General features: G+C 40.7%; 1 protein-coding gene across 1 annotated transcript in view; it reads left to right on the forward strand.

Annotated features, from left to right (window-relative positions):
- Positions 1-2004: 2004 nt before the first annotated feature.
- The window catches only part of LOC104523690 (paired box protein Pax-3), a gene marked incomplete at its 5' end in the record, with an annotated part of 25919 nt that continues 10504 nt past the window's right edge, over positions 2005-17419 (forward strand). Inside the window, 3 exons of the mRNA XM_010166358.1 lie at positions 2005-2204; positions 13373-13538; positions 14742-14956. Of these exons, the coding sequence (XP_010164660.1) occupies positions 2005-2204; positions 13373-13538; positions 14742-14956 (581 nt within the window). The remainder of the gene's footprint in view (positions 2205-13372; positions 13539-14741; positions 14957-17419) is intronic.

The raw sequence follows: 17419 nt of genomic DNA on the forward strand, positions 1-17419 counted from the left end.
TATAGCTGGTGTGCTCTCCTCCACTGGTCTAGCTTGTCAGCTATAGCTGTTCTGCTTAAGGTGGGTGATTCATATCTGAGGCTAACATAGGGATACTATATTTTAAATACCGTGTGTTTCTTTTTATTCTTGAACAGCAGCATGAAGCCATCCTGAAGGGCAGTAACTTGGCAGTTGCTGAGGAAGGCAGGTGTCACTGATTTGCTTGGGACTCCAGCTGGAAAGATTTGGGATTTGTCACTAATTCAGACAACGTGTTATGTTCATTTTGGTATACCTTAGATTGCCTGTTTAATAAGGAATGAACTTGAACTGTTTGGGTTAGGATGTTTGTGCTGATTCTCCTTTGTTCTCGGGGACAATATTCTCAAGAACCAGAACAGCTTAATCTAGTCTTACTTGGGACAAAACTTCCATGCAAGTAAGAGACTCTAGGAGTTGGGTGTTTTCACAGTACATTGATGCTGAGCTCTATGGGAGCTTCTCCTGATGTCCTGTATGTTTGATCTGAAATATTGATGGTGTCTGGACAATGAAGATAGCTTTCACAGAAAAGCCTCGGGTCTAGCAGTAATTGTTCTCTCTTATTTATTTATTTATTTATTTGTGTGTAGTGTGTATATGCAGAAATTCATAAACTGACTTGTCTGAAAAAAGCACTTTGTCTTTCTCATGCTTTAAGGCCAAGTAAACAGATTAGGTGTATTTATTAGTTCAAACAGCTTGAGTGAAATTGGAAATGTAAGATAGCAAGAAATGAACATGGTAGGGGGGTTTAGCTGGAGCTTGAGAAACAGGGATTTCTTTCTGGCTCTGTGTTCTCAGTTGATTCCAAATAAATCATGTTAAGAAGATTATTTTAAATCAATGTCTATATCAATAATTTGTTTGGAATTATTTAGGTAGTAAAAGCAATGCTTGTGTTTCAACTGAACAAGCAGTTTCAGCATCACTGGGGAGTGTCTGCCCTCTTTAGGTGGTTTCCCTTGAAGTCTCGGGGAAGAGAGAACGCTTGTTGCCTGGAACAGCAGCAAGTGAAGACTGGCGTTGAAAGTCTACTTTTTTGGTTCATTACTGTTTGTTGAAGAAAGTGAATGTGGTCAGGTACTGGAAGAAGCATTGCTACCTTCACAGTTACAGAGATGTGTTCAGCTGTGGCTGGGCTGTAGCTGGAGTTCACTTGATTTCCAGGGAGCACAGGGGAAACAAGCAGTGGTGCCAGGACTGACTCTGTGTGTGTGCGTGATCTCACTCTCTCTATATCCATAAAACCCAGGAAGAGTTTCAGTTCTGATTTCTCTTTAAACTGTTGGTTAAAAGAGTTGGTAACTCCTTCCTGGGTCGTGGACATGCTGTATGGGGTCTGTCCTTACCGACTTTGCTTAAGTACCAACTTGGGGCATGGTGTGAGGGGTCCTTGGTCCAATGCAGCCTGGCTGCTTTGCAGTCTAGTCCTAGACTGCTGCCTGGAGGCTGATGCTCAGGAAGAAGCATCACATTTCTTGTGGACATGTGTCTATAGAGTCGTAATGTTTAAGTTACAACATGCACACCAGTGTGACAAATATTTGTATCTGTTCGTTAGTTCAGAGAAAAGAACAAGGATGTTTTGCTTGTCTGATTGCTTGGGACTAAGCAGTACTGCTCAAGCTTTTAAAACATTTACAAACTTCTGTAGGAGTTAAAACAAAGAAATAAAATAATTTATTTGCTCAAAAAGATTTCTAGAGGTCCTTAAATATACTTGGGCTTTGAAAAGGTGCTAAACTCATAGTTGAACTTTTGACAATTCTTTGTTAGAGCACATTTGCACAATGTAACATTGTCTAATTTTTTTCTCACTTTTTTGAAGTTTGCCAGCTCAGTTTTGAGTCATGGGGGAAAAAACAGCTTTCCCATATAAGAAGATATCATTAATTGATCCAATATTTTGCTTTTTTTTTTTTCTTTCCCTCAACTAAAGGTAATTTTTCTCTTGCATTTTTTTTCTTTCTTGAAAATCAGCACCCCAATCTGATGAAGGTTCTGATATTGATTCTGAACCAGATTTACCATTAAAAAGAAAGCAACGCCGTAGCAGGACAACCTTCACAGCAGAGCAACTGGAAGAGCTGGAAAGAGCTTTTGAGAGGACACACTACCCTGATATTTATACCAGGGAAGAACTTGCGCAAAGAGCCAAACTCACGGAGGCTCGTGTCCAGGTATGTGTTTAAAAGCTGCCTAACAAAGGGGATTTCCTTTTCTGCAGAATGTCAGTCCTCTTGTATTCTTATGTGATCCTACTCTGGTGATGAAAGAAAATGTGAAGTTCCATTTGTTTACAGTGTTAGGAGTTTTTGCATCGGTACACGGATGTTGGTTTTCTAACTGTTTAACACAACTGCTCTGAAAAAAAAAATAAATTGTTTTCCCCAGTAATTGTTCCATAGCTACTGCGAATAGAATACTGAGCCTTTGGAGAAGATCGATTATCCCAGTTTGTTTATTTTATGCATTTGACAGCACTCTGCATATAATCAGGTCAGCTGTTGTGCCAGTTTATAGTTATTTAACTAATTTCATCTGTTGTTGTCTGCGTCTTTCAAGAGAGAAAAACATTTTAAAAAGGACGATGTGTCTATAGAGCTGTAAGAGCAAGCAGGATTTAGTGCACTATCTACAGTTTACTTTTAGATTAGCTTTTGAAGTTGACTTGATTTAAACCTTGTAATATCTCTTTTATACCCACTGTCAGTTTAATTAAAAATAAAATAAACTCTCAAATGACTGTTAGGTCTTCACAACTTCATTGTCTAAAACAAACTAATGTGCTAGAGGAGTAAACTGGGGAGTTGATTTAAATTTAAAAAAAACCCCACAAAACAACAAACAAACAAAAAAACCCCGCAAAACCCCAAAACAACAACATGAACATGGATTTTCAGATGTCCAAAGCCGAGCAAATAGGAGGCGAATAATTCTAGAATAGACTGTACCCAGGAGTTCAGGTTCAGACCAGGATTTACTCTGCTTCACGGCACAGAAGCGTGTCCTGTAAAATGTTCGATACCGCAGGCAGAATCCCCTGCTGTTCTTTCACTGCTTGACGTCCAAGAATCCTTTGGAAAAGTTGCAAGTGTTCATAAGCAAATGTGTGGTTAGGTGACAAGACAAAATGTTGTAGCTTGTGATCTAACCAAGGAAGAGAAATGCATGGTAACTTGTCATCTAACCAAGGATACAGGTGAATTTGGTCGCTTTGGTGAAACTCTTCTTATGTTTTGACCTTTGGAGCCCAGCCTGAGGCATTCAGACTCTGCAAACTGAAATAAGCAATACAAAATATCCCTCTGACTTTTTAAGACAAGAATGCAACATGGCTGTATTATTGGAAGATCCGGACTTTTTCAGTTTTACCTGCTAAGTATTTTTGCAGAAGATTTCACACCACGTTTCTTGTGTTATGACTGAGAGAGAAAAGAAAATCAGACGTATGGATGAATTTGTCTGGAAGGCAAACTCAGTGGTGCATGGCTCTCTTCTTAGCATGTTTACTAAGTGAAATGCTTGCAAAACAGCTTCATATACAGACTTGGGCCAGGTAAGACCAAATCAAGCCCTGGGAATCATCCATGCACAAACTTAATAAAGATAACGTCCCACAAAAGTTCTGTTAGCAAGACTAATGGGATCTAGGATATGATGTTTTGGGCTATGTTAGTTTCAGTGCAAATATATGATAAAATGAAAGACCTTGTTCGTGTTTTTCTAAATCATTGACCCACAGCTAGAAGAAAAGCAGAACTCTCATTAACATAACAGCTGTCTTAATGTGGCTTTAACCCTGTGACTTTTTGCATTCCTTATGGCTTCCTTGGTTCCCTTGAGACACATCCTGTCTCACACCACTCCTAAGATCTACAGCCTCACAAATTCCCCAGTACCTCTGACATATGGGTATTTTACCTAACCCAGCATGGAGGAAAGTTCCCAGTCAATCAATTATTAAAATACCAGAACAAAACCTTTCTGGATTAAAGATGAGCTGGGGTTGAAGTAGCCAGCCTGTGGGCAGTTTCCTAGTGCTCTCCATCTGTCTGGTACCCTTGAAGCCTGGCAGAGTGATTTAGTAGTGGATTAAGGGATACAGGATTTGCCTTATCAGCATTCAGCACCTCTCTATAGCCCCTTAAAATAGCCACCTATGATGGGCATGAAATAAAAGACGACCTGTGAAAAGAAAATAACCCTAAGAGACTTAAGACTGAGAGGGCTGGATAACCATACTGATGTAGCATTCAAACTTTCTTAGTCACACTTCTTTTTTTGGTAACAGTATGACAGAGATCAGAGATACCAAATTTTTTATGGCTATATAAACAAAGATCTCTTTGACTGCTCCCTGATCAAACATCATCTAAAAGAGCTAGCTCTTTGCACCCTGAGTCTGACTGAGCCCAGAAAATTATTTTCTTCTCTGGAGCTATAAGGACGGATTTTGTAGAGTTGTTTCGTGTTGTCTAGGAAGTTATTTAATTGATTACAACTGGACCAACTTTGCTGTTCCCTCAGTCCCCCCACGTAGGGGTTGCATCTCATGTTTTGTTTTTTCTACCCTGCTGCCTCTATGCTTCCTCTCTCCTTCTATTCCCCAAGGCGGTCTCTGAACACCCGTGAAAGGAAGAGTCTTAAACCGCCTAATCATCTATTTTCTCACTTTCCCACTGTTGAAGGGTAACCAAATGCATGTTTCTAAACTGGTTGGGGGGGGAAGTTGCCTCTGGGCTGAGATTAAATTTAGAACATTTCAGCCCGTAAGGGGAATTTCTTGAAAGCTACAAGCAACTGAGAACAGACTTTACACTGTGAATGTTATTTGTGTACTCAATTGTGGGGATGGGAAAGGCTTTTGGGGAAAGAAGTGTTGCAATGAACTCCATGTTGCAAGAATCACGAGATGTATAACTATAATCACTGCAAATACTAAGTATTAAGCACTAAATACTAAGCACTGTGCGTAATAAGTCATTAAAATGCTCCCTGCAATTACTCCTGCATTGCCTTTCCACTCAAGGACCATTGAGTCTTTCTCCCCCATGTTTGAGCCTAGATATAGTATGGAGCCAGGACAACCTCTTTGGGCACTTCCAAAGGCACCCATCTCTTTCTGCACATTGGATGCAGCAGGAAGGGGAAGGTTCTTTGGTCTTGTGCATTCATCAGATACAATTCAGAATGCATCAGTAGAGTCCCAAAGGCCTAGGATGACCCTGTATTAAAAAAAAAAAAAAGCAGTAGTAATACCCTGGGAATGTGAAGTTAAAGCTTCATGTGTTGAGGGGAAAAATTGTAGACATGCAGTGCTTTACTGGTCCAGTTTAAAAACCTCATTAGAACCATCATTAAGTTGCAGAGTAGGCCCTTAAGGTCTGTGGCCTATTTGTACTGACTCAATCTGAAGGCAAATTCCAAAAGTGAGTTTTTCACCAGTGTAGATGAAGATCAAAGACCTTCTGAGCTTCAGAGCAGTGCGGTTATGGTTTCTGTAGCAAATGGCGCATAAGGAATGAAGTGGGCAGCATCTTTTCTGGCCACCTTTTGATTCCCACATCAGGCTTATTTTTAGACATAGATGAACTGGGCAAACTTTTTCAGCAGTCTGGAGCCTGTTTCAGGTGGATGGTGGGAGGTGTTTACTTCCGTCTTTTGGCAAAGGATTTTTAAATAAGGTTCAGGTTTGTCCCATGGCAGGCGGAGGGCCAGGAGCCTGCCTTGGCCAATGGGGGCTGGCCAGTCAGACAAATCTTTTTGGGCTGTCTGTTGAAGGCAGGCCTCCCACATTATCAGAAATGTGATGCGTGAGTGTTGCGTGTTGCACCATGTTGAGGACGTGCCCCCAGCTGTATGGGATCGTGCAGGGCAGGAGGTCCTGCTGTGAGAAGTGGCTGGCACAGGGCCTTCCTGCTTAACCCCAAAAGGCAACAGGGGAAATTAGTTTATGTGTGTGTGTATATATATATATATCTATATATATTTAAATCCATGAATAATGGTGAAAAAGAAGGGGAAGTCAGGAAGAATTCTGAAACATGAGTACATCCCGTCCTGAAAAGGTTCTTCTCTGCCAAATCCCAGGTTTAAATTGGTTTATTGGTTTGCTTGAAAACTTCCAAAAAGAAAAATAATGTTTAACAAAAGAGCATGTCTGAAAATTCAGTCAGATCTCTCCAGGCTATTAGGATGGGGTTGAATGTTCCCATGTCAAACGTGTAATCAGCTTGTAAGCTTTTGTAAAAAGCTTATTACTGCCTCAGCAAATAAAAGAAGTCCCAAGAGCTCAGAAGTCTTGAGCAGCCAGAAGAAAAATTATAAAAATGTGTTTCATTAGGTGCTGTGCTGTGGTGGCATATTCTTTTCTTATTTCACTGTGGTACAGGGAAGAGAAGATGATAGTGGGAGGGAAAGGTGAGAGAAGAAATGATGACTCTTAAGCTAGTAGTAAGGTTTGAAAGCTCTCAAGTCCAATCTCTTAGCTTTGGTAGTCTCTTCTCAGTAGCAAACAGTGAAAAGCATTCATTGGGAGATCATGGGGGAGGGAGGATCTGTGCCAAAAACAAGTCTTTATTTGCCCTCAGCTCCTCTGAAACAGTTTGAGGTTGTATGCTGCACTGCACAGTCCTACAGCGAGATGGGGTGAAGGAATGTGGGACAGATTCAGGAACATTTAAGACCTTTCAGCAAATCTTTATAGTTATTCCTGATGTGGTTTATGGAGAATTTATAGAGTCTTTTCTGGAGGCTGTCCCTCTTGCATCTTATATAGGATAAAGAAAGAAAATGCTGTGTGCATTCTTGTAGTAGATAACCCTGTAATTGCTGATTCCTGCCCCCTTGGGGTAAAGGAGAAATTCTTATGGATAAATTGGCCAACTACAAACACATGCAGGCCCAAGAAGACATTTTTAAATGTAAAGGAAAAGAAGGGATGTGATTTTGATTCTCTTTTTCTGGTCCCAGCTGCCTAAGGGCTCAAATTAGTGTCGCTTTAATTTATAAATACACAGTTTGATTTGCTTATTACTCAATAGAATATTTTGCAGAGCTATTCAGCAGCAGTGTTTTAGAAGTATTTATGTAGGACTAGTCAATGCCTCCTCAAAGAAACCTGTGAGAGTTGAGTATGATGGATTGCACTAGGAGGTGGTTGGAAGTCCTTGTTCCCTTTGACACAGCCTAGTGGATTTTTGGTCTGGTCTTTTTTTAAATTATGTGTGTGCTGTGTTGTGGGTTTTTTTTTCTTTTATTTTTTTATTTTCCTGCTTGTTTTAAAAGAACTCTGGTTTCCATCACATCAGTACCTCCTTGTATCCCAACCAGCATGACTTCCTCTCACCATAAACAGCAGCTCTGGGCAGACCCCAGGTGGAGAACCTGCAGCCTCGCAGCATTTCCACTGGTGGTCCCAGCAGGTTGTTCACAGCAGGCCAGCAGCTCCACTTTGGGATTCTGTGAGGAAACAGGCCTGCCCATGGCTTCCCTCTGTGTGTACGCAGTAGACCTCATTCCTGTGAGGCTGGGGGTGTGGAGACAGTGCAGGGAAGCTGATTTACTGACTAGATGTTGCTAAAAAGCAATTCTGTTTCTAGTATTTATTCTTCTTATGGCTGGTCCCTGGCACTGCTCTCCTTGGAGTTCACCTGGTACCATGGTGAGCCAGAATGGAAATTCACCCTATTGCAAAAAAAGAAAAGGGAATAAAAAACCTTTTTTTTCCCCTGCTGTTTTGTGTTCTCTGAATGAACTCCCAGATGGGTCAAGCAGGCATAAGGGCTGGTGTCAGCTGTTGGCCTGGCAAGAGGGTGAAAGTGCCTGCACAGGCTGCTCTGAAAGCTGCTGGAATAAGTGTAGGTCCAACATCAACAGGGACTGCAGGACCAGACACTGTGGGTGTTTTTAGAAGTCACCCTGTCATGTTTTGCAAAGGTAATGGAGTCAGCCCTGTCCAGCCCTGGTTCGTTAGCAGTTTCCTTCTTCAGCCTCCCCTCTTTGCAAGGCAGCCCCACTGCTTCTGGCACACCCCAAATTCATTCCCTGATTCCACACCCACCAAGGACTCCTGCCTGCAGGATGGTCAGACTTTATTTTGAACAGGTGAATTTTGGGGGAAGGGAGAGGTGGGGAATAAGATGGGTGGGGGAGGCAGTTACCACGAAAAATATCGTAAGGCAAAAGGAGGAAAAAACCCAAACCAAACAAAAACAAAACCAAGAAAACCCTCTGTCTAAAATCTAAAATTAGAAGTGCCGTTAACAATAGATCAGTCTTTTGACTTGGTGTGTTTTTGGCACTCATGCTTGCAACGGTCAGGACTGTGTATAACAACAGTTCCACCGGTTTTCTGCAAAATTCACATCTCAAATGTTTTGCCCTGTTGAATCAGAGATCTTTTTGCCTTAAAAGCACATAGAGCACACTGTTTATGATCAGACTGTTGAAATGTCAAGGCTAATTACACTAGTGTGTTCCCAAGTGACTAAATGCATCTTTTAAAGAATATCCTGTTGAGATCAACTAACTAAGATATTGGCATGATCACTTGCAAACTACTTAAAGGAAAAATGATAATAAAAGGCAGGATCAAAATATTAGAACACAGAGATGGGATAAATCTGTTAGTTCACCTCATCCATTCTACATCAGTGCAAACCACTTTTTTATATTCTGTTATGGAATGATTTCTTTTTTGGTCAGTCTAGTTCCAGATGGCTGAAAAACTGGAGCCTCCAATACTTCCCTTAAAGGACTATTTCCCCCCCCTCCCCTTTTGCTCTAAATTTCATCATCTTCTCTTCTGTTTTTGAGATGTAAATTTTGGCCAGACACTGGGGTTCAGTTTTGTTTCCAAATCATCAATGTAATTTACATTCCATCTTTAAAGTGACATAGAAACTGAGGAGCCAGAGTCTCACTAGAATGAATGTGACTTGGCTTCTGGTGCAGACATCACTTTTGGATACTTGGGTCCCTCAGATGAGCTGGGTTTCCTCTGTCCGTGTCTGCATTTGCACAGCAACAAGCACAGTTCTGACCAAATGTAGAGCTCTTGCGTATTACACCAACACAAGCAGACCATAATCCTTCAGACACAGTACTGTTTGTGTAAGAACACTGTATTTTGAGTCTGCAAAATGCAGTAGCTTGCTTATCCCCTGCTTTTGCTTCCGTGGGGGGAATTCAGTGTGGTAGGGGTGACTTGAAGTACTGTCTAGGGCTGGTCTGCCTTCCATGAACATCCGTGCTGTTGCTGGTGAAGGCAACACACAAGATACATTAGTTTGTCGGATGAAGTGGATGTAGTTTAGAGTTGGTTTTCTGTTACACCCACTGCAGGGCGTCACTTTCTCAGTGTGATGCTTGGGATCTTCACCAGGGGCTGCGTTATTCTCTGAGCATCTCTGCATCTGGGTGGTGTTCGCTTCCCTGGCAGAAGGGAGGGTGTGGGAGAACAGAAGCATCCTGTGGGGAACCTGCTAGCTTTGAAGAGGCCGCTCATGAGACAAGGATTTTGTCATGCTGTTGGAAGTTGAAATTTGCTGAACTTATAAGAGGACATTGTGTTTAAACCATATTGGAAATGTCCACACAAAGTAAAATATTTCCCCAGGTGTTTACAATATGTTTCTAAGCAGACACATTAGCTTGTGGTGACCAGATTTATTTTTAAGCCTTGGCTTGATATTGTCAAAATTTTTCAAGATTTCTTTAATTAGTGGTAATAGTGCACATGGATTCTTCAGGGTATGTGCCGATTTAAAAAATAAAAAATTTCCTGAACTCTTTAGAATAAGTCAAGGCAGCCAAACATAGTCTAAGTGAAATACTATGATTAAAAAATAATAGTAAAATAAATAATTTCAGTTAACAAAGAAGACATATGACGTATGAAGTTCAGGATCTGACTAATTTTATTAAAGATTACATAAAATGTAAATAAAATATTTAGCTTTGAGTAATTTTTTCTTGACTTTCCAAAACCAATTTACAACTTTTTAACTCTCGCATTTAATTTTATTTGTGTTTTTTTTCTCCTGTCTTACTGTTACATTATTTCTTCTTTGTGCTCCGAAATCTACAGTTACCTGGTATAAAATGGGAGTTAAACACAGTTGCCAACCAAATCTCAAGCTTTGTAAAAAGGGTGAGGCCATGACGATAAATAGTAACAATAGTAAAAACTATTGTGTTAAAACATTCAGAATTACAGATTCAGGGTTTCAGTGTGTTCATTTGTAAAAATGTGTGATAGTAGGAGTTGAGGCCACGCTTATGGTCATTTTAAAGATAATTATTTTTAGTTAAAATCAAAGGGAAACAAGTACATGTGTGGATCAGACCCCTGCTGCTTACTGTAAAGGTGTGTGGGGATTTTGGGTTTGGCTGTAACTTTTTTTGTTTGTTTTGTTTTGTTTTTAATGTGTGTGTTTTGTTTTCTGTTGTGTGGGGTTTTTTTTTTGTTGTTGTTGTTGTATTTTTTTAATGTGCCTTTACCATTCTGCAGTGATAAGTGTGTGTGGTATTAGTGGTAGTAAGACTTAGTCAATTTTGGACTAACTCTGCTGCTAGCCAGGTGACATCTGCCTTCCTGCTGCCCTGGGACAATAAGAAACCAGGACAAGTGTCAGGAGTGTGTGCTGCAGCTGATGGGGCAGCAGGGCAGGGGAATGCCAATGGCTGGAACCGACGAGCCTGGAGCCATGGCTGTGCTCACAGCGTGTGACATGGGTGCTGGTCAAGCAGCACCCGTTTAGCATGTCCTAACTGCATGGGACTGAGGTGGTAGTACTCAGCCTTGTCTCTGCACAGCCTGGGCAGGTTCCTGCACTGCTGTAGAGTCCCACTTAATTTAATGGGGCTCCAGGTGGCAACAGAGCTCTGTGCAAGTACGGTCATCGTGGGGCTGCTGTAGACTTTTTGATACCATTGAGTGTGTCTGTTTGAGGCATGTTTAATACCTATCTGCAGTACTGAAAAAGTGCAAATCTATAAAATGAGCTATAATCTATCTGTAAATAAAAGCATAAAACTTGGCATCAATGCAGATCACTTGCTATTGAAATAAAGTTTGAGATCTGACTAATTTTAATAAAGATGTAGAGCTTGAAGGCAAATGCTTATCTGTAGATGAAACAAAATCTTGTTACCTCACCTTCCTCGGTGAAATCCACTTGCATAGTGTAGTTCAGTTAGTGTTCCCCAAGCATTTCTAGATCATCAGATACCCCTCTTGACCTGAAGAAGGGAGAGTGTCATGGAGAAAACCATAGTTAATGACCTGGGTAGGCTAATTACAACATGTGTTTGTTGTTCCCTGCTCCCTCTCTGACCTCCATTATCCTTCCTAAGTGCTCTTTGGCTCTTTAGCAAAGTCTCTTCTTCCCTCTTCAGCGTGTCTTACCCCTTTTTCCTTCTCTTTGGTCATCTTCAAAAGATACTGCTGCAGGAGTGTGAGACTGGTGGGCTTTGGGAGACATAAGCAGGTGAACGGAGTCTGTGAGGAGTAAATAAGAAACTTAAGACTTAAATGTCAATGAGGGAAGCAAAGGATAAGGAGAGATGAAAAAGGATACAAATGTCTATAGGATGAGAAAGAAAAAAATATTGCTGAATCTAGACCCACCCTCAACTGTTGCTCATCAGAGGTCTCACATCTCCACCCTAGTGCCTTGTCCCTGCCAGCTGCTTTCAGAAATGGTTCATGTGGAGTCAGAGAGAGGGTTAGTACGTATAGCAAAAAAACCAAGAGGGATTCCTGAAGTAAAACAGAGGCTCCATCTATCCCTCTGTCCTGAATGTTAAACCATTGTGGGAGTGTGTAATTGAGGAGTAGATATTGTAGCCAAAGGAAGAAGCAGCTGTGTGAACTGAGCATCCCATTCTGAAAAGAGGATGAAGCCGGTTCAAACTATGTGGTGACAGATGGCTCACATCAGAAACCAGACTGTCCAGTGAGGCGCATCACTCCTGCCATGAAATAGCAAGCAGAGGAGAAGCTCACAGTGTCGTCCAAAATTTTGTTATGTTCTTATGATGGTTTGTAAATGATGTTGCACCTAGAAATCTAGTCTGTTGTCTGATTCATAAGCCAGCATGGGCTGCTTGCAGGAAAGGTGACAGATCTGAGACCCAACTTACTTTTACAAATACATCTACATGTGGCCCATCAGCTAACATGCCTCGGTGGCTTTCAGGCCACTGTGCAGATGTACCTTGTAAGATGCTAACACTCAGTTAAGGTTTTCTCTAACTGATAGCATCCATGGATGATCATTGCAGCTGCATCAGGGTGTATAGTTATGAGTGATTGTCTGCTTGTTTACAAATGCATGTAGCCTCCCTTATCTCAAACAACCTTGCTGCAGATGAGCTCTGTGATGTAGAAGTTGCTCTAAACTTGCAGCAGGGCAGTGTGGATGCATGCTGGTCCAGGCACCCCTGCTGTGGCTGGTTGCCCTTCTGATTTGTGTAATATCAATATTAACCTATGTATTTTGCCTCTCTTATGCCTGCATGTGTGAATTCTTGCCTCTTCCTTTCTTGGAGGCAATAAGAGCCATCCAAGAGTCAGAAAATTTAAAACATGAACTGAGAATGACGTGAAGGAAAGCAGATTTATAGCTAAAATATCCCACTAATGCAAACACCATCTGTTTGGTACCCTGTCCTGGGAACAGATTTCAAAGTGGTTCTGAAATGCTAATCTAGTACTGAAATTCTGATCTACTGTTAATGTCAAGTTTATTAAGAGATGTTTTGTATATATGTGAATACATGCAAACTTGCTGGGAGGGATTTGCGTGTTTTGTACACAGGACTTGTATTTTTCAAATTAAAAGCTTAAAGTTCTGTTGATCATTAGGGCAATACAGTATCCCAACACATAAGTACAAGCACCTTCCAGCAGTGCATTAAGCAATGTTGCTAACTTGTCAGCAAATTAAATATAAAGACAATACAATCCAGACCAAATAGCTTTGGCTGGCACTTAGATCAAATGGAAAGATGTTTTCCCTTTCTCATTAAACCTGGCACAATAGGGATAGTGATTGATAGCTATTAAAAGCACTGAAGTTTGAAAGCAGTAGTCAGCTTGTATCTCAGGAGAGGCTGTATTTGAGAGGAAACTAGTGTTCAGGATTCCTGTGTCCTGTCTGTTGAACCATGGAAGTGTGTGCCAAGGGCTCCTTTCTTGTCTATGAGCTCTGAGCCCAGCGTGCATCTTCTGTATCTCTCTTTTCAGACACTGAATCCCTCTGAAATATGATGCCATTATTTCTGATGCACCAACATTAAATGTACAAAAATCAAATGTCCCTAATTAAAACATTTGTAGGTCTGGTTTAGTAACCGTCGCGCTAGATGGAGGAAACAGGCAGGAGCCAACCAACTGATGGCTTTCAACCATCTGATCCCAGGAGGATTTCCACCCAGTGCCATGCCAACTTTGCCAACGTACCAGCTCTCTGAGCCCTCCTATCAACCCACCTCCATACCGCAAGGTACAGTAGCCAACAGGTACTTGGTTAAAATAGTGTTATTGGGGGTTTCCTGTGTTGATCCATTGTAGGAGCATTTTCTTCTCCAATGTAGAAAAAGAGGTGTTCACTAATTTATGGTCTGAGTCAGTGAGGATCTTGTAAGCCTACTTATTTTAAGCATGTAAGAACTCAGATTTGTTTTGCTGCAAGGAAGGGCTGGTTGCGTGTGACGGGTGCTAGCTAGAGAAACAGCAGCCTCAAGCGCAACAGAGGTGCTGTGTTTGGTAAAGCAACGTACACGTTTTCCTACCTTTCTGCTGCCTTGGCCTTCTCTGCTGAGAGTCCCTGGCATGGTGGGGAAGGAGACAGCAGTTGCATTCTGTCTTCTTTGTTGCTTTTGATGATGGTGCACTGGAAGCTTCTGTGAGTACTCAGAATATTTATCTGATGGTGAAAAAGTCCAGCTATTCAGACCATCTTGCTTCACATCAGATAGTAGTAAGTCTCAGTATGGCAAAAATTTGTATTAACCTTCTCAGAATTTCTGTGAACTTTGACAGATTTGGGGAGGGGGGGAACAGAGCTTCAGATTTAGGCTACGCTAAATTTTTCTGTTGAAGAAAAACCTTACAGGTGAGTTTTTGTAAGACAACTTACTGTGTTCTCCTTGCTTCCTCCTTGGGATTTGGATCCTAACTGTTGACGGATGTTTTGGCCAGGCCACATTCTAATTAAGGAGATTTTGCAAAGCCCCAGGCTTCTCTCATCCATTGCTAGGTTTACTACAGATCACAGCAGAATTTCTGTGCTGTGACCAGGAGGGGAAAGCCTTTCACCAGTCTTTTAAGCAAATAAAGCTTTTCCTTTTATATATATATAGAGAGAGAGAGACATAGATAGATAGTATATTATATCTTCTATATGATATATATATATATAAAAATATAAATTTTATTTTAAATTTTGCTATAGTTATATAAATATGTACCCACTAAGGATTGCCTGAAAACTGCGTGTGTCTCTTGTAACTTTTACAGTCTTTTAAGAATTTTTATGTACTTTAACTGGCCGGTTAAATATCTAGCAATATTGAAGACTTACCTTTCTATTTAAGTATTTACATGCAGGCCCTGATGCAATTCTGTCAAGTTGAGCTTCACATAGTGAAGTTATTATGCCAGAAAAAATGAGGAAAACGTATCAATGTGTTTCTTTTGCTTCTAGCTGTGTCTGATCCAAGCAGTACCGTCCATAGACCTCAGCCTCTCCCTCCAAGCACTGTACACCAAAGCAGCCTCCCTTCAAATCCAGAGAGCAGCTCTGCCTATTGCCTACCCAGCACCAGGCATGGATTTTCCAGCTATACAGACAGCTTTGTGCCTCCATCCGGGCCCTCAAATCCCATGAACCCTGCCATTGGCAATGGCCTTTCACCTCAGGTCAGTCCTGTGTTTTCAGACAGAGGATTTGCTGTATACCAGAACCAAAGAGTCTATTCCCTCAGGCCACAGTATAATGAATTGCCAAATTTAAACCATAATGTATTCTTTATACAAGCCACATGATTTCAGTTTGCTAGTTTCCTTCTTTTTTTATTTTTTTCCTTCTACTGGCTGAATCAAGAGTCATAGCTTATATTTAATTTCAAGTGATTTATAATATAATCATACAGGCTTTGTGTTTACATTCAGTTGTCAAGCATTTGTAATGTACTGTTATTTTCCCAAAGATCCATGGCTGGCTACAGAAAGTAGATAATGTAGTTTTTCTGTAAATAAACTGTCTCTTTAAGATAACCTCACCAAGGTTTTCCCGAATGGTTCAGGAAAATTACAGACAAGTTCTATGAGGAGAGTTCCAAGGGCTGAGCAGTACATGTTGAGATGAGCCGTAATCGAGTTATAAATACATAAATGAGGAGTATTACTGCTCTTTGGCAATATATAGATGCATGAATACCATAATTGTTTTTCTAATTTGCATGAGCTCTTTTTAGGAAACCATGTTAATAAATTGCCTTGATAATTGAGTGTCAAAAGGTTGGTTCAATTTTCCTACACACAGCATCTGTCTGAGGCTGACATTATTAGTTAAAGCTTGAACGGATGGTAGTTTATTTTATTAGCGAGAGCTTTGCCCAGGTGCTTGGAAAGAGATGTCCACTAAATTCTGAGAAGTCACAAAGAGGATGCAATCTATAATTACAATCAGGAATCTCTTCAGGGCTGAAAGTGAGAGTTTTAACAGCTTTATCTTCTTTCTACCCTTTTTTCCTCTCAGTGGTTAGAAAAACAGAGAGAAGCTCAGAATGACACAAATGAAAAGTGAAAAGACAATTATACTCAATTACACACTAATCACTGACTATCACCACTGCCTAAGCAGGGAGAGGGCATTCTAATAGGCAGAAAATGAGATTTTAATGGCACAAAGGGTGGCCAAAATAACGACTCGTATATCTTTACCTCCTTCGTTTTCTTCAACTTGTGGTTTGCATCTCGGGAGTACAGTTCCTGGTTCCTGTGCAACGGTGATAACTCTGTGCAGCTGAAAAGTTCAAAGGCACTAGAGTTGAAAAGAATGAATAACAAAGGCAATGAAATAAACATTTTTGCCCAAAGGCAAAAGTTCATAAACCCTTTTTTGTAACAGTAAATGTAATTAAGTTTCACAGATTCCTATAGCATAGAGTGGGGTACAAAACTTTATGGCTTGAAACCTCAGGAAAAAAATACCAACAGAAAAACAAATGGATGTACTTCCAACAAAACTTGAATGGATTTTGTTCTAAAGAATTCTGTTTTCTAAATGCAATCTTCAACAAAAACCATGACATTATATTAGTTGCCTTTTTTTTTTTTTTTTTTTTTAATGGTCAGTTTCATAGTGTGCAAGGCTTCCACAATTTTGACATGAACATCTTTCTGGGATTTAGCATTAATCCATCAATAGTAGTTGTTAGTGTCAGTTTAAATGTATGTTGGTACTGGCTGTGGAAAATGTGATCTTTTTTTCCTCTGACAAAGCTTTTATTGTCTGTGACACAGAAGTAGAGCACAACAGTAAAGAAATCTGGGCAAAGTGGGACAAAAAGAGTGAGGCCAGGTTTCCTCCCCCCAAAGTCTTGCTGATTTGAGGTTTGATATAATCAAAAGGAGATCCCAGAGCAGATTAGATGTCTTTAATCAGTTACTGTGCTTCTTTACACCCAGCCCTGTCTTTACGCTATGAAACTTCTGGTTTTTGTTGTTTTTCCTTCGACTTTTGAAACCTTTTCTTATCCCAGTGCTTAGAGCTCCTGACCCTATCCTGTATCTCTACCAATGGGTTTAGGAGAAGGCTGATCATTCAAGAGCTGACACTGTGCTCATCACTGAATGCATACAGGAGGTTACTTGTATCCATTTAGATTTAAACAACTTCTTGGCAGCTGAATGATTACCTTCACTGGCTGATAAAGATCTTTCCATCAAACAAACAAACAAAAACCCCAGCCCTAAATTCGTGCAGTGTTACCAACAGATCCTCTAAAACAATTTTGGGGCCTCAACAATGACTTAGAGACATGTTACAAAATGTATGTATGTATAAAATGGCATACATATGTTTTGTGTTCATGTAAGGGAGTGATACAGCCTCAAATATGTAAATTATGTGCAACAAATTATAGGACTTCAGCAAAAGAGCGATTGTGCTTTATGCCTGAAAGAAGAGTCTCAGAGGTCGATCACGTACGGGCGACGTTACTGTGTATGAAATGCCCCTTAGTCGTGGAGTGTGTTGCTGTGCATCCCCTTGTCACGCTTCTTCAGGGCTCTTCCCGCAGGTGCCCAGGTTGCCGGCAAGTCGAAAGCCAGTTCTGTGTTGGGAATTTCATGAAGAGAGAGAAACGGGAGTTTTCC

Source organism: Antrostomus carolinensis, unplaced genomic scaffold, assembly GCF_000700745.2.
Source record: "Antrostomus carolinensis isolate BGI_N321 unplaced genomic scaffold, ASM70074v2 scaffold14334, whole genome shotgun sequence".
Classification (NCBI taxonomy): Eukaryota; Metazoa; Chordata; class Aves; order Caprimulgiformes; family Caprimulgidae; genus Antrostomus; species Antrostomus carolinensis.